The following is a 14,619-nucleotide window of genomic DNA, read 5'->3' on the forward strand; positions in this document are numbered from 1 at the left end:
TTTCCTGAGTGTCGTATTTATTCACTGCAGCCTTAGTTCATTGGAGACAGTGATGAAAGGGAATGATTTTGTTCTCACTCCTTATTGGCACATCAGCTACTTCATGTTCTTAGATGTAACTTGACAAAAGAATTTAGTCTTGCATGATATCAGATACTTGGTCAGAATTTAAGCTGTCATTTGGTGCACTGTAACAGCATTCAGAGAGCCACACACATTGGTGTGAAGCAGTGTACTGCAAGAATTCCCAAGCAAGAAATTTGATGTAGGGGAGAGTGGCCATTATGTAGGGTAGCGCCACAGATAGAAATGTGTTCCTTTCAGCTTCAGACTTCTATAGAATAATAAACACCCCCAGCAGATTCTGATGTAATGTCTGACAGATTCCAGACATGCCTGAGAAGCAGGCTGTGCTGGCAGTCATTATTTTCACAGGTATAGTTTGCCCATTTATAACCACTGAAAGTTTATTAGTGCAGCACGGAGCACTTAAGGCCATGGCAATACTGTGGCCCTGCAGTGGAATGAAGACCAGCAGCGTGGTCTATGACCCTTTCTAAGTACCTGGAAGTGCTTAGAAAACCTGAACTTCTGCCTGCATAGTTGACATTTGCAGGTCAGTATGTTAGTCAGGCTTGGAGAAAACATGGTTCTTTTAACTTCTGCCACTTATGTCTGAGCCCTTGACTCTAGGTACTTGACAAGAAAAAGGAAAACTAAGATAGGCGGTATTGTTCAACCTTGTCTCGTTTTCAGTAGACAAAAAGCAGGCAGCTGTGTGATTAATTGACTTTTTGTATAACAAAAGAAAAGCAAAAAAAAAAAAAAAATCCTTGAAGCCCCCAAACTTTCCATATGTGGTTCTGGTTTGTAGGAGGTTATTGGTACCTCTAAGATGTTTTTTGCATGACTCCTGTGTTTTGAGGCCTTTATACTGGCAACTGAAGTTTTAAGATGTTCATTTTCCAGTGTACTTTTATCCAAAGCTCTCCTTAGAAAAAAAGTCTTGCTGTTTCAGGCTTTGGTTTTCATTGCAGTGGTAGCCACTATTTCTTCTGGCCTCCTTGTAGGCATTGCCCAATTTCCTACATTCCTAGTCTCTAAACAGGGAGCATAATGGACTGGAGCCAGGCTGCCTGGGTATGAATCCTTGTTCTGCTATTTGCTTATTAATTTACCTAGAAGTTCTTATGGACAGGTGTGTCTGGCTGGCTCAGTTGGTATAGCATGTGACTCTCGATCTCAGGGTTGTGAGTTTGGGCCCCATGCTGGATGTAGAGATTACTTAAGAATGAAATCCTTTTTTTTTTTTTAAATTTTTATTTATTTATGATAGTCACAGACAGAGAGAGAGAGAGGCAGAGACACAGGCAGAGGGAGAAGCAGGCTCCATGCACCGGGAGCCCGACGTGGGATTTGATCCCGGGTCTCCGGATCGCGCCCTGGGCCAAAGGCAGGTGCCAAACTGCTGCGCCACCCAGGGATCCCTGAAATCCTTTTTTTTTTTTTAAAAAAAAAAAAAGAAGAAGAAGAAGTTATGGAGATTAAATGGATTAATATTTGCATCCATGCTTGTTCATAGTAGCACTACATAAATCGTTTTGAAAAAGATAAACTATGTTCTGTATCTTGATTATGATAGTGGTTACATGCCTATACATTTGTCAAAACTCATCAGACATGTGCATTTAAAAAGGATTAAAAAGGTTACGGTTTACTGTATGTAAACTATACCTCAAAAACCTGACCTATTTTTTTTTTTAAATGAAAAGCAGAATCCTTCAGTCAGCAAAGGGTTTATTAGGCATTGCATAGTAGGATTACAAAAAGGCTAGCTAGTCTACTTAAACAAGCCAGTTGTTATGCAGGATAAATTTGCATATCAGCATGAGAAGGTGATAGATGCTGCCAAGCAGCTTATTAGTCATCTAGAAATGCTATTATCAGGATTTAGAAGGGGGATTGCTTGCTGTAGTCACAAAGATTTCACCAAAGTTGGAACCTGAGCTGGACCTTAGAGGGTAGACAGGATTTAGAGAGGTGGGCATTTAGGGTTCATGAGTGCAGGTTCAAGGCCCAGGGGCAGAAAAGCGTGTGGAGACTTGAGGCAGCCATGAAAGAGCTGGTTGGACTAAAATGACTGTTTGGACTCTCTGCCAGTCTATGAGAAATATCTGTGCTTTCTGGACTAATGAGTCCTCTTCATCTGCAGAAAGGCCCCCCTTCTGGGAAAGACCGAGTGAAGAAAGGTGGATCCTACATGTGCCATAAGGTAAGTCAAGTCATTAAACTCTGTATTGGTGTACTAACAGCAGGTTAATAGATCCACTATAAGCATTAGCCCTAAAATGTCCCATCCACTTCTGCTCATACGTACCTATCCTCATCAAAGCCAAAAAGAATAACCATTTCAGATTTGGACACAGGCGTGGGGAAAAGAAGCAGAGATTGTGAATGATCTATTGTCAACCAAATTCCATCTGTTGAATCTTGACCCTTTGAGAGACCTTTATTGTCCCAAGAACCAGAGTGGGCTGTATACTATTTCCAGCATGTCTGTTCTGGAAGTAGACCCTTAATTTATTTGAGATTTCTAGCTTTTCTGTTGAGATTAAGGTGAAAGCTGGAAATGGAGGGTGGATTGTGGTGTACTGGAATGGAAACATCACAAATGTTCACATACAAAGTATATGCTTTGTGAAATAAGCATCAGTCTCAGAGTGTTTCTGCTCTTTGGGCTATGATTTCAGTGTCAGAATTGGTTGTTCTTGGGTAATCATTGTGAGTTAGTGTTTCATGAGTAAAATTTTTGAAGAGTTTGGAGATTGAATACCACCTCTTCCTTTTTTCTTTAAATCGTATATTTTTAGTATCTCCAACACTTCAGCTTCTTTCTATCCCTATGCAAAGATGGCATTTTGCAGATGGTTATTACAAGAAGTTTTCCATGGTAATTCAGTTAGTCCAGGCACTTAGAGACTTAAAACAATCCATAAGGGCTCCAAATTAAGTGACTTATTTCACAATGGATGTAGTATCAAATTTTACCTTAAAACAGTGGTTCTCAAACTTTATTGCACATTGGAATTATTTGAGATCTATAAGAAAGACGGAAGGTACCTGTTCCCCCCTCACCTCAATTTGATTTCTCTAGCATATGACCTGGGCATCAGGATTTTAAAGGTCTCAAGGGGATGAAAACATACTGCAAAGTTTGGAAACCACTGGTTGGTCTAAAGAGAATCTCTGTAGATTATGTGTATGTGCATCTGTCCTCTGTATTTCTTAAAAATTTTATTCCAGTTATTTAGGTGGAAGTTCATAATAGAGTTTACACCTATGTTTGTGACAAGATCTAGGCAAATATATCCTCACCATACTGATTTTAATTTGAAAATAAAAGCATTGCCCTAGGTCATCCCAGTACTTTTAAACATATGTACACTGTTTATGTACATATCAGTCTTTAGTCTCCAATTTTTTCTTTCATTCAAGCTATTACTACAAATGTATCTGAATCCTCTTGTTGGGGAAACAGATTTCCATGAAAAACAGGTGAATTTCTCTTTGCAGAATAGTATCTCAAACCTTAATTTACCATTAGTTGTTTCTGACATACGATACTTTTAAAAATGAAGAATCCATTTAACTCCATAAGATTTAAGGACCAGAAGATTTTTCCTCAAGAAAATAGGGAAAATGATGCTTGAAAAAAGCATTTTAAGCATGAACACTAAAAGTATTCCATTGCCATGCATATGGATGTGTTTATGTAACATTTCATATTTTTTGCTTATTTTAAATGTTTTCATAAGCTTCCCAGTTTATTCTTTTAAAATATCTTTTAACCTAATATATGTTTTTAATAAATATGTTTACATGGTATAATTGGTTTGTCTTGTGCTCTGCAGCCTTCATAAAGTCAGCTGTACTAGTACTGTTTTTGTAAATTCTTTTGTTTTTTCTACATTGGTGGTTATATCATCTGTGAATATAGACAATTCTTTTAAAATCTTTTTTAGTTTCTTGCTCTATTGCATTGGCTAGAACCTCCAATATAGTATTGAATATGAGTGGTTAAGAACAGATACTCCTTACCTCATTTTTGATTGTAAAGGATTAAACATTCAACTTTTCAAAATTAGGTATATGAGCTATAGAGTTTTTGGAGATATTCTTTTTAAGCCTAAAGGTTTCCTTTTATTCCTAGCATTTTGAGAGGTTTTTTTTGGAAATGGATGTAAATTTTGCTGGAAGCCTTTACTATAGCTATTGAGATATTTGTATGGTTTTTCTTTTTCAGTCTGTTAATATGGTAAATTATGCTCATAGATTTTCAGTTTTCAAATGTTAAATCATCTTTGCCTTCCTATACTGTGCTTGCTTAGTTATGATGATGTATTATCTTTTTTCATATGTTTTGGACTCAATCTGTTAAAATATTGAGCATTTTTGCATATATGCTCATGATGGGTATTAGTCTGTTGCTTTCTTGTCTGGTTTTGGTATCATTATATTGCTGGGTTTATACATTGAATTGAGAAATATTCCCTCATCTTGAATTTTCTGGAACAGTTCATGTAGAATTAGCAGTACTTCTTCCTTAAATACTTGATAGAATTCCACCAAAGAGACCATTTAGGAGTAGAGTTGTATCCATAAATTTAATTTAGTTAACACTGCAGGGTTATGCAGATTATCTCTTTCTTCTTGATTAAGCTCTGGAGTTTGTGTCCTTCAGTGAATTTGTCCATTTCAACTGAGTTGTTGAATTTATTGGCATAATCTCTACCTTTTCATTGGCTATTTGTAACATTTAATATGGTTATTGATATGGCTGAGTTAAAACTTGCCATGTTGATATTTGTAGTCTTTTTTGTCTCATCTGTTCTTTGTTTCCTTTTCTCTCTTTCACTTCTTTCAGTTAAGCATTTTTAATCACTCCATTTTCTGTCCTTTGGCTTATTAGCTAAAACTCTTGTTTTAAAATTTTACGGGTTCATTTAGAGCATATACTACACATCTTTAGCTTTTCTTAATCTACTTGAAAGATAAGTTTTAATTTAGTCACGTTCAGAGTGATGAAGAGATTATTCCAGAAGAGAGAATAGCAGAGTAATAAGACAGAGTAGGATCGATAGGATTTTCCAGAAAAAAAGCCATTAGCTCCAGGATTTTGGTCAAGTTAATTGTAGATGATATAGGCATTTAACATCAGTTTGGTATTTCAGTGATATCAGGAAAACAACAGTGTTGGCTGTGAGTTACTTTCAGAGCACTTATCCTTTTCACTAGATTAAGAGTGGCAGCTATAATTAAATTACTGAGTTGTGGACTCTGAAATTAGATCTGGGTTGGAATTCTATAACTGCTCCTTGCTAGTCTGTTACCTTTCTTAACCTTTCTAAGCCTTAGTTTTTACATTGCCCACTGTAATTGTACCTACTACTATAAGGTTCTTATGAGGAATGAATGGACTGAAGTATATAAGCGTCCAGTATATACTACTGGTACCATCATTGTTAACCATCATGTTTATTATGATTAGATTGTTTTTCCCCCCTTCCCTTTTTTTTTAATTTTTTATTTATTTATGATAGTCACAGAGAGAGAGAGAGAGAGAGAGACATAGGCAGAGGGAGAAGCAGGCTCCATGCACCGGGAGCCCAACGTGGGACCCGATCTCGGGTCTCCAGGATCGCGCCCTGGGCCAAAGGCAGGCGCTAAACCGCTGCACCACCCAGGGATCCCTCCCCCTTCCCTTTTGAATAAGGAGCCAACTAATGAATTAACTAGAGAGGTGGAATCCTTGAAATGATTCTTATGACATAGGTGAAGATCAGTAAAAGAAAGGAAATCAATATAAAGAAAAAATATGTTGTAATTCATTTTGAAAAAAATCACCTTGCTTAGAAGGTGACTCACTTTTGATCATGGACTAGGGCTAGTTTGCATGACTAACATAAGCTCTGATGATTATTCATAACTTGTTGAAATTCCACCCAAAGTACAGCTTCAGTAATAAGAGGAGAGCACATAAAGAAAAACTGTGAGACAACATGGTGTTGGGTTAAGGGCCCAGACTCTTAAATGGACTTGAAAAGGCTATAATCATGGATCTACAGCTTATGGAAAGTGACCCTAGGCACACTATTAGCATCTCTGTGCCCAGTTTTTCCTATGTATACAATGCAGATGCTTAATAATATCTACCTCAGAGGATTATTGGGAAAATTAAATGAATTAATACATGTTAATTTCTTAGAACAGTTCATATAGTAAGTACTCAAGAAATACTAGCTGTTCTTGAATGTTGTTAGACTAATCCCTGTGGAATCTTTAACTCAACCCATAACGTGGAGAAAATCCTTACCCTCCTTCCACTTTACAACAAGATTACTAAGAAAGGAGTTGATCTAGTGTCAATGGCAAGAGCAATGGGTGTGAAATCAAGAGACTAGGGTTCTGCTGTGTGATTTTATATAATGATTTTTATCATAATGAGCTACACTTTCCTTAAAACTTCCATTTATCCCCGAAAGTCTTCTACTCATAAAAACCGTGTTGCTGTCCCCCTTGACTTCAGGGCCCCAAGGCCGGTAAGTCATTATCTTAAATGGATTGTTCTGAGTACAGGATCACATTCTGAGTGTAGATATTGAGATCAGTTTCACACAGTAATTATCCATTTTGATGAAAAAAAAAGGCTAAAGTAAAAAAAAAAAAAAGCTAAAGTGGGTCCTTCTCACTACCTCTGTTCTTAATTAGTAAAATGACCCATATTTTGGTCACTCAAAGACCTAACATCATTAATAACCATTTTTGGTGCTAAATGTAGAGCTGGAAAAAAAGAAAAAAGCAATGAGGACACTTAAAATCAGGCCATTTTCTTCTTTAATTATGTGCTCTATTAGTCCCTCCATTATCAGAATTTAAAATGAACTACTTATTAATAAATGTTTGCTGAGTGAATGACTTCATTTGAAATGGAATGATGATGTGAACTGACTCCCTTATGGTGGTCTTGACCTTTCAACCTTTAACTTATGGTGAGACTTGCTTTTTAGTGTTTAGTTCTGAATTAACGGAAGATTTTAGGGACTGCTGTGAACTGATAAAGGATTAGCTGTTTTTGTTGTCACTGATTTTAAGATTTTATTCTTTTACCAAAAAAAAAGTTCATTGCATAAAAGTTAGAAAATAAATAATAAATATAAAAATGACAGTAAAAACCATTCATTCTGCTTTCTAAGTAAACTGTTGACAGTGTTTTACCCACATTTATTGGTGCACTTTCATCCCTACTCCAAATGGGATTATTTTCTGTGTGCCAGGGTCTTCAAATATGGCTATGGCAAAAGTCTTAGACATTATGGATGTCTTTGCTGCTGTCTTACATCACAGCCTCACAATCCTTCTGAACACAGTATTCTGGTTGGGCACGGTTTGTCAGAGTTGTTACAGCCTGAATTTTGTGCCATATGAGCAGCGTCTTATTTTAAAATCATTTTTTATATAATTTGAGAGATAAGTTGCATGTAGAAATATGACATCCAACAAAGACCTTGGTCCCATACCCTAGTTACTAGGGATATTACTCATCTTTGTCATTCATATAGCAAGTAACTTTTGCATGTAGGTAGCAAACGTACAGTCGGCCCTTGGACAACACAGCAGTTAAGAGCACCCCCCCCATGCAATCAAAAATCCACATAAAACTTTTAACTCCTCCAAAACTTTACTGATAACCTCCTGTTGACCAGAAGCTTTGTCAATAACATAAGCAGCTGATTAACACATATTTTGTATGTTATATGTTTTAGCTCATGTATTCTTAAAGTGAGCTAGAGAAAAGAAGATGTTAAGAAAATTATAAGGAGAAGAGGAAATAAGTTTACAGAGGTGTACTGTATTTATCCAAAAAGTACACCTGTATATGGAACTTAGTGCAGATCAGACCTTTGTTCAAGGGTCAGCTGTAAATCCATATTCAGATACTGGCAGCAGTATCTTTCCAACAGAAGCTATTTAAGTCCTGTGCAGACGCTGGCTAATACTTTTGTTAGTGAGGAAGCACGTTAACCCCCAAACATCAGATAAGACAGTCAATGCTAGTTTCTATAATTAAGAGTGTTGTGTTCATTTTAAAGTAACAGTTACAATAACTTCCATGTGTCCAGTGCTTTACTTTTTTTTCTTTAAATATTTATTTATTTATTTATTTATTTATTTATTTATTTATTTATTTATTTATGAGAGAGAGAGAGAGAGAGAGAGAGAGAGAGAGAGAGAGAGAGAGAGAGAGGCAGAGACACAGGAGGAGGGAGAAGCAGGCTCCATGCCGGGAGCCCGACGTGGGACTCGATCCGGGACTCCAGGATCACGCCCTGGGCCAAAGGCAGGCGCTAAACCACTGAGCCACCCAGGGATCCCCCAGTGCTTTACTTTTTTTTTATGTAAAGATAAGGTGAAGCATTTTGACATTATTCCAGTAATAGCCCCATTTCATCATTGGGCGACAGATTCAGAAAGGCTTTGCTTGTTGCTCTTCCTGATGAGTAAGTGAACACAGTGGTTGTCACGATTTCCATTTGTATCAAGCCGAAATTCTTTCTGCTGAGAAGACTGCCTGTAATGTAACTCCATCCTATTTATCTACCCCTGACTCCTGCTTTATATATATATAATTTATTACCTTGATATAGTGATTGCTTTTGCCTGAAATTATTGTTCTCCAAATCTATGGGCGACTCAACTTACCTGGTGCCACCTCAGAGAGGCCTTCCCCAGCTGCCTTGTCTAAAGTAGCCACCTACTCAGTCCCACTCTTCTTTCCCTATTTTACTTTCTTCCAAGTTGACCCCCAACCTGGAACAATCTTGAATTCATCAGTTTATTTATTGCCTGACTGCTCCCTGTTGAATGTAAGCTTCCTGATGACAGGTGCATTATCTGTCTTGTTCTGCCTTTTATCCTTCATGCCCAGAATAGCATCTGGCATGTTGTAAGATCTCAAATATTTAATGAATAAATAAACCATGCTCTGACATAATCAGGCTATGCCTTGCTATTCCCTTAACTTGCCTGAGTTTTTCCATTTTCATGCCTGCAATGTCATTGTTTTCTCCACTTATACCTTCTTTCCTCTTTCCTAAATTCTATAAATCACTTCTGTTCCAGCTGCAGCCCTTGGGTCCCATAGCATCAGCAGCACCTAGAAACTTGTTAGAAATGCGAATTCTCGGGACGCCTGGGTAGCTCAGTTGGTTGAGTGTCTGCCTTCTGCTCAGGTGGTGATCCTGGGGTCCTGGGATCAAGCCCCACGTCAGACTCCCTGCTCAATGGGGAATCTGCTTCTCTCTCTCATTCTGCTGCTCCCCTTGCTTGTGCTCTTGTCTCTCTGTCAAATAAATAAATAAAATATATATATAAAAAAAGAAATGCAAATTCCTGGACTCCACACCAGATAGACTGAGTCAGAATCTTTGGATGTGTGGCCTAAGAGTAGATACATAAGTTCTTCAGACTATTCTCATATGTATGCTCAAGTTCAAAGACCACCGCTATAATCATTTAAATCCAGTTATGGCCAAGTTTTGCCTTCAAGAAGTATTTCCAAAGTCTTTCCTAAAGACTTTGACGTTCTCCAAGGGACAATTCCTTTACCTAAATTAATAAAAACCTCAGAATCTTTTAACGCTGGTATGGTTTATGGCTGTTTGATGTGTTGTCATTGTTCCCTCAGCCAGCTTGTGATATCCCACAGGACAGGACCATGGCCAGTCAGGCTTCCTCTGTGGGTGTGCACAGCAGGCAATCAGGAAATACTTGTTTGTTTTTTGTCATTTGTGGTAGAGTTATGGAACATGAATGTTCATCTCCAGGTGCCTGCCTGCCCTGAACTTGATTCTTGCCCCAATGTAGAATTCACTACACACACTTGGTAGCATGGGGCTCTGGATTATCTATTGGAGTTTGATTCTAGAAATACTCAAGCACTATTGCTTCACAGCAGCCAAGTGAGTAAGGCCTATGTGGGATGAGATTTCTTTCAAAAAGAAAAAAATTATATATTTGAGAGAGAGAACAGGTGAGCACGAGCTGGGGGGAGGGACAGAGGAAAAGAATCTCAAGTAGACTCCCTATAAGCCCAGAGCCAGACTCAGCGCTCCATCTCACAACCCATGAGATCAAGACCTGAGCTGAAACCAAGAATTGGACGCTAAACCGACTGAACCACCCAGGTGCCCCTGGGATGAGGCTTCTGCTGCATCCTCCTGTGTGGTAACCTCTAGTCGTTATAGAGCTTCCATTGCATGTCAGGCACAAGTACTATAGCAGATGTCATCAATTTTTTCATTATTTCAGGCATATTTTTTATTCATCTTCTCTCTGCCTGCCTGAATATTGGTAGTATGTTATATTCCTCACTGGCCACAGGGAAAATGAGAAAACCGGTTGCTGTTTCTCACTATCTGTAGAAGACAAGCCACTATATCTTTCTTTTTATGGTGGATATACTCTAAACAACTTCTGTGGCAGCTTAAGAGATTATTTTTATGAAGATTAGGAACACTTAACTTCTGTGAGAAAAAGAATAAGAATTAAGAAAAAATAAAAACCACCTCTGTCATGCAGACCTATTTTTCCCTCCACAAATTCTCTCTTTCCATGAATCCCAAAGTTATTCATTTTCTTTGTGAAGTTTCTTTAACTGCCTGGCAGAGACTTTAGTTTACTGGGTCAACTCAGCATTAATGCTCCTGCTGTACAGGATAATTACGCTATTTTCATTCTCTATTATTTTGTATCAAAGTACAATCCTAGGATATAAGAGTTTCATGCATGGTTGTTTTTGGAACATGGAAAGTTTTGATGTATTTAAATGAAGTAATGTGTGGTTATTCACTGAATACCTACTAGGTGTCCAGTGATAAGTGTTAGGCTTTCTTATTTGGGCAAGTATATGTGTACATGCAGGACAAATGTATTGGGTGGTGTGGGGGAAGCATGAGATGTGCTCTTTCTATGTAGTAGGAGTATAGGATTTTGCTACAGAGGCAAGCACACCACATAGTCAGACCTGGGTTCAAATTCTCCTTCCCTCAACAAGTGTATCATCTTGGATAACCTGTTTAATCTCTTGGGCTGTTGTGATTCAGTGAGCTAACAGTTGAAGTGCCTAGTATCCCTGGCGGGTGCTAAGTGCTCAATGTCTGTTGGTGTTTGTGCACAGGGATGTATGTGTTCTCTGCTCCTAGGAAATAAAACAGATACAAAACATCCCCCACACAGTAAAGGATAGCTTTATAACTAATCCAAAAGCAATATATTTACTTTTAAAAAAGAAAAAAGATTTTGCTTATTTATTTGACAGTGTAAGAGAGAGCACAGACAGGTGTGGCAGAGGGAGAGGGAGAAGCAGGCTCCTTGTGGAGCGGGGAGCCAGACGTGGGGCTCCATCCTAGGACCCTGGGGTCATGACCTGAGCCAAAGGCAGGCGCTTAACCAGGCACTCCCAAAAGCTGTGTATTTCAAAAACGTTTTTTCACAGCCTTTCCTACTCTTTATGTTCCTAGGCTTGCTGTTTAATTTTTGCCACTCTGTTGAAAATAAAATCATATCTTCATGTTGTTTATAGTATTTTCTCAGTTGCCATTTAGCTTTATTATTTGGTTTAATGTCATATAATCTAAATGTAAAAATAACTTTTTAAAGTATGAAAGTAATATATACTTATCACAGGACATTTGAATGGGACTGTTTGTATTGTGGTACGTTTTGAATCTGCAGTTTTTCTTTCTTTGGCATATGTAATTATACAGCTTGAGATCGTACCACACACACAGTTTGTATTCTGACTTTTTCATTTAATAGTGTATCATGAGAATTTCCTCTGTCATTAAGTATTACATTAAAACCCGACTTTTAACAGCTGCTTAATAATCTAACGTGGATGTGCAGAACTTCTGTGGTCATTGCTTGTTACGTTGTTTTTTTACTGTTCTAAGTGATGCTGGCACTAACGTCTTCTCACCATATCTAGGTCTGTTTATAAGGTGAACATTGGATTATAGTGGTGAACTGTGAATGTCCAAAATGTACATGCTCAGTGTGCCTGCGGGGTGTTCACGGGGGAAGCGCTGTCTGCTGGTAGGCATGCCGTCCCAGAGCTGGCGTTCGGGTACAGCATGAATCTGACCGCTGAGAGCCTTTCTCCGAGAGTCTGAGAATCCTCACCTTTCTCTCTGTCTCTCACAGTCCTACTGCTACAGGTATCGCTGTGCTGCTCGCAGCCAGAACACACCGGACAGCTCTGCGTCCAATCTAGGATTCCGCTGCGCAGCTGACCGTCAGCCCACCACGGGCTAAGCCGAGATGAGCCTTCCCAAATCCAAGAAGTCGTGTCTAACCTGCCCTCAGCTTTCCTCAGAATGTTGAATGACCTTGACTGAAGAGTTCCCACTCTGAGGTGGGTTGCATGCCTGCCCAGTGGCCAAAGGAACCGCTTTGCGAGACCAAATCGCTGACCTGCGTCAGCACGTGTGCTTTATTGTGTGGCGCATTTCGGGAGATGATCGCTGTGCTTTACTTTGGAGAGTCTTTGGAAGAAGAAGGGGGTGAAGGAGACCTTGAGCTAAACTTCAGAAGGCATGTGTTCTTCCCAGGCTCTGCCACCAGGGCTAGACCTCAGGGTCCCGCGCTTGACCTTCCAGGGCCTCAGTGACCTCATTTATCCAGTGAGGGGATGCACAGCATGATCTCTGAGGCCTTCTCCAACTCACAAATTCTATGCGTATATCAGATTCTATTGTGATTTCATAGTAAGAGTTTATGACAGATTATTTTTTAGCTATTTTTTTCCATGTGTGAACCTTGGGTGGTACTAATCATGTAAAATAAGAGTTGTCGTAGGTATTATTTTGAAAAAAGGATGGGGTGGTGGTGATGAGTCTTTATATTCATACTGCACTTTGTGTTTTCAAGGAAATCAGTGTCTTTTACATTGTTATGATGAATCCCACGTGGGCTCCTGGTGGTGTGCTCAAGTTCAGCAATCTGAACGTGCAGGAATGTCTGTGGGGTGACTCGACTGTGCTTTATCTTTTAACATTAAGTGCCTTTGGTTCGGGGAGGGGTGGTTATAAGCCCTATTTCACCCCTCTCCCCAAAGCCTTGGGTGAATGTGAAATGTGTACTCTACGAAGAAACCTGTTTAATTCTAGATGGAGAAAAGGAATGAGAACCTTGAATTAACTCTATTCAGGGTATCTGGTATTTTATAATAGGGAAGTAGGAAATCTTGTTGGTTGTGGAATATCAGATCCTCTGAATCATGCACTATGTTGAATAAACTGGTATCCACTAAAGCAGGTTTCGCTCTCCTTTTGTTTCCCTCCATTGTATTTTCTTTTAAAGAAAGGTCTTTGTGATACGTATATATTTTGTTGGCTATAAAGCTTTCGTGTCCATTAGCCATTTGATAACTTTGATGCGTGAGCAGTTTGTGGAAATTTTTATTCCAGAAAGCAAGGCTGTTTGGCCAGGAAACTCATTACAACCTTACTTCTTTGTGCTTGGGTGGAAGAGGCCGAGGCGAGGGCACGAGCTTGGCCAGCAGTCCTGTAAAACCCGGCAGCTGCTTCACGTGTCAGGAGAACACCTTGTTTTAGAGGGATGGCTTTCAGCCAGATGCCCCTGTCACTAGGATCCCGTCACAATTCCCTAGTCCTTGAAGACCCTTAAGACATTTCTAACATGTCATTTGAAAGAAATGGCTCATCTTTATGTTGGTTGTTCAAAAATTAAGCCAGGTCATATTCATGAGTGTTCAACCAGCACTTGGTTGCTACTTCCGTGCATAGCCGCCTGCTAACATTAACATATTTGTCTTGAAAAACAGTGGTGCTGCTGTGCTGTTCAGCTACTTTTTGTTAATCTGTCACTTTGTGGATATGGAATGTTTCTCTATAAATTTCAACCAATTGATGGCAAAACAAACCAAAAAATTATTTGCTTAATTGAAAAAGCTAATGTAAAAAATAAGGTATTTTATTCTTAAAGTCACCACTAAAGTGCAGTTTTTGTTTTTACTTGTTACCTCCCACCTGCTTGTATTCTTTTTAACATGGTTATATTTTTAGTGTGTGTATATTTGTTTCTTTTTTATTTATTTATTTATTTATTTATGATAGTCACAGAGAGAGAGAGAGAGAGGCAGAGACATAGGCAGAGGGAGAAGCAGGCTCCATGCACCGGGAGCCCGAAGTGGGATTTGATCCCGGGTCTCCAGGATCGCGCCCTGGGCCAAAGGCAGGCGCCAAACCGCTGCGCCACCGAGGGATCCCTAGTGTGTATATTTGGATTCTTCTCTTGTTAATGAGTGTTCTATAGCATAAATATTTTGGGGTGTGTTTTAGCTTAGTCTTTACAATTGCATTTTTAACAGCAACATAATATTGAAAAGCATTATAAAATGAAATCCTAACAAGCCTTTCATTTAAGAATTTCTAGGTTATGAACCAAACAAGTGCATCCAACTACAGACACCCATGACCACTACTTTATACTGTTGCATGCTGACACATGAACAGACAAGATGGCAGTAGAATAACGTCA

The 14,619-nt window shown here is 38.9% G+C and overlaps 1 protein-coding gene across 1 annotated transcript in view; it reads left to right on the forward strand.

Annotated features, from left to right (window-relative positions):
• SUMF1 (sulfatase modifying factor 1) overlaps nucleotides 1-13,370 on the forward strand; it is a 90,989-nt gene extending 77,619 nt beyond the window's left edge. The window contains exons 8-9 of the mRNA XM_055342572.1: nucleotides 2,213-2,272; nucleotides 12,262-13,370. Coding sequence (XP_055198547.1) covers nucleotides 2,213-2,272; nucleotides 12,262-12,372 — 171 coding nt within the window. The 3' untranslated portion in view covers nucleotides 12,373-13,370. The remainder of the gene's footprint in view (nucleotides 1-2,212; nucleotides 2,273-12,261) is intronic.
• The last annotated feature ends 1,249 nt before the right edge of the window (nucleotides 13,371-14,619 follow it).

Source organism: Nyctereutes procyonoides, unplaced genomic scaffold, assembly GCF_905146905.1.
Source record: "Nyctereutes procyonoides isolate TBG_1078 unplaced genomic scaffold, NYPRO_anot_genome, whole genome shotgun sequence".
NCBI lineage: Eukaryota > Metazoa > Chordata > Mammalia > Carnivora > Canidae > Nyctereutes > Nyctereutes procyonoides.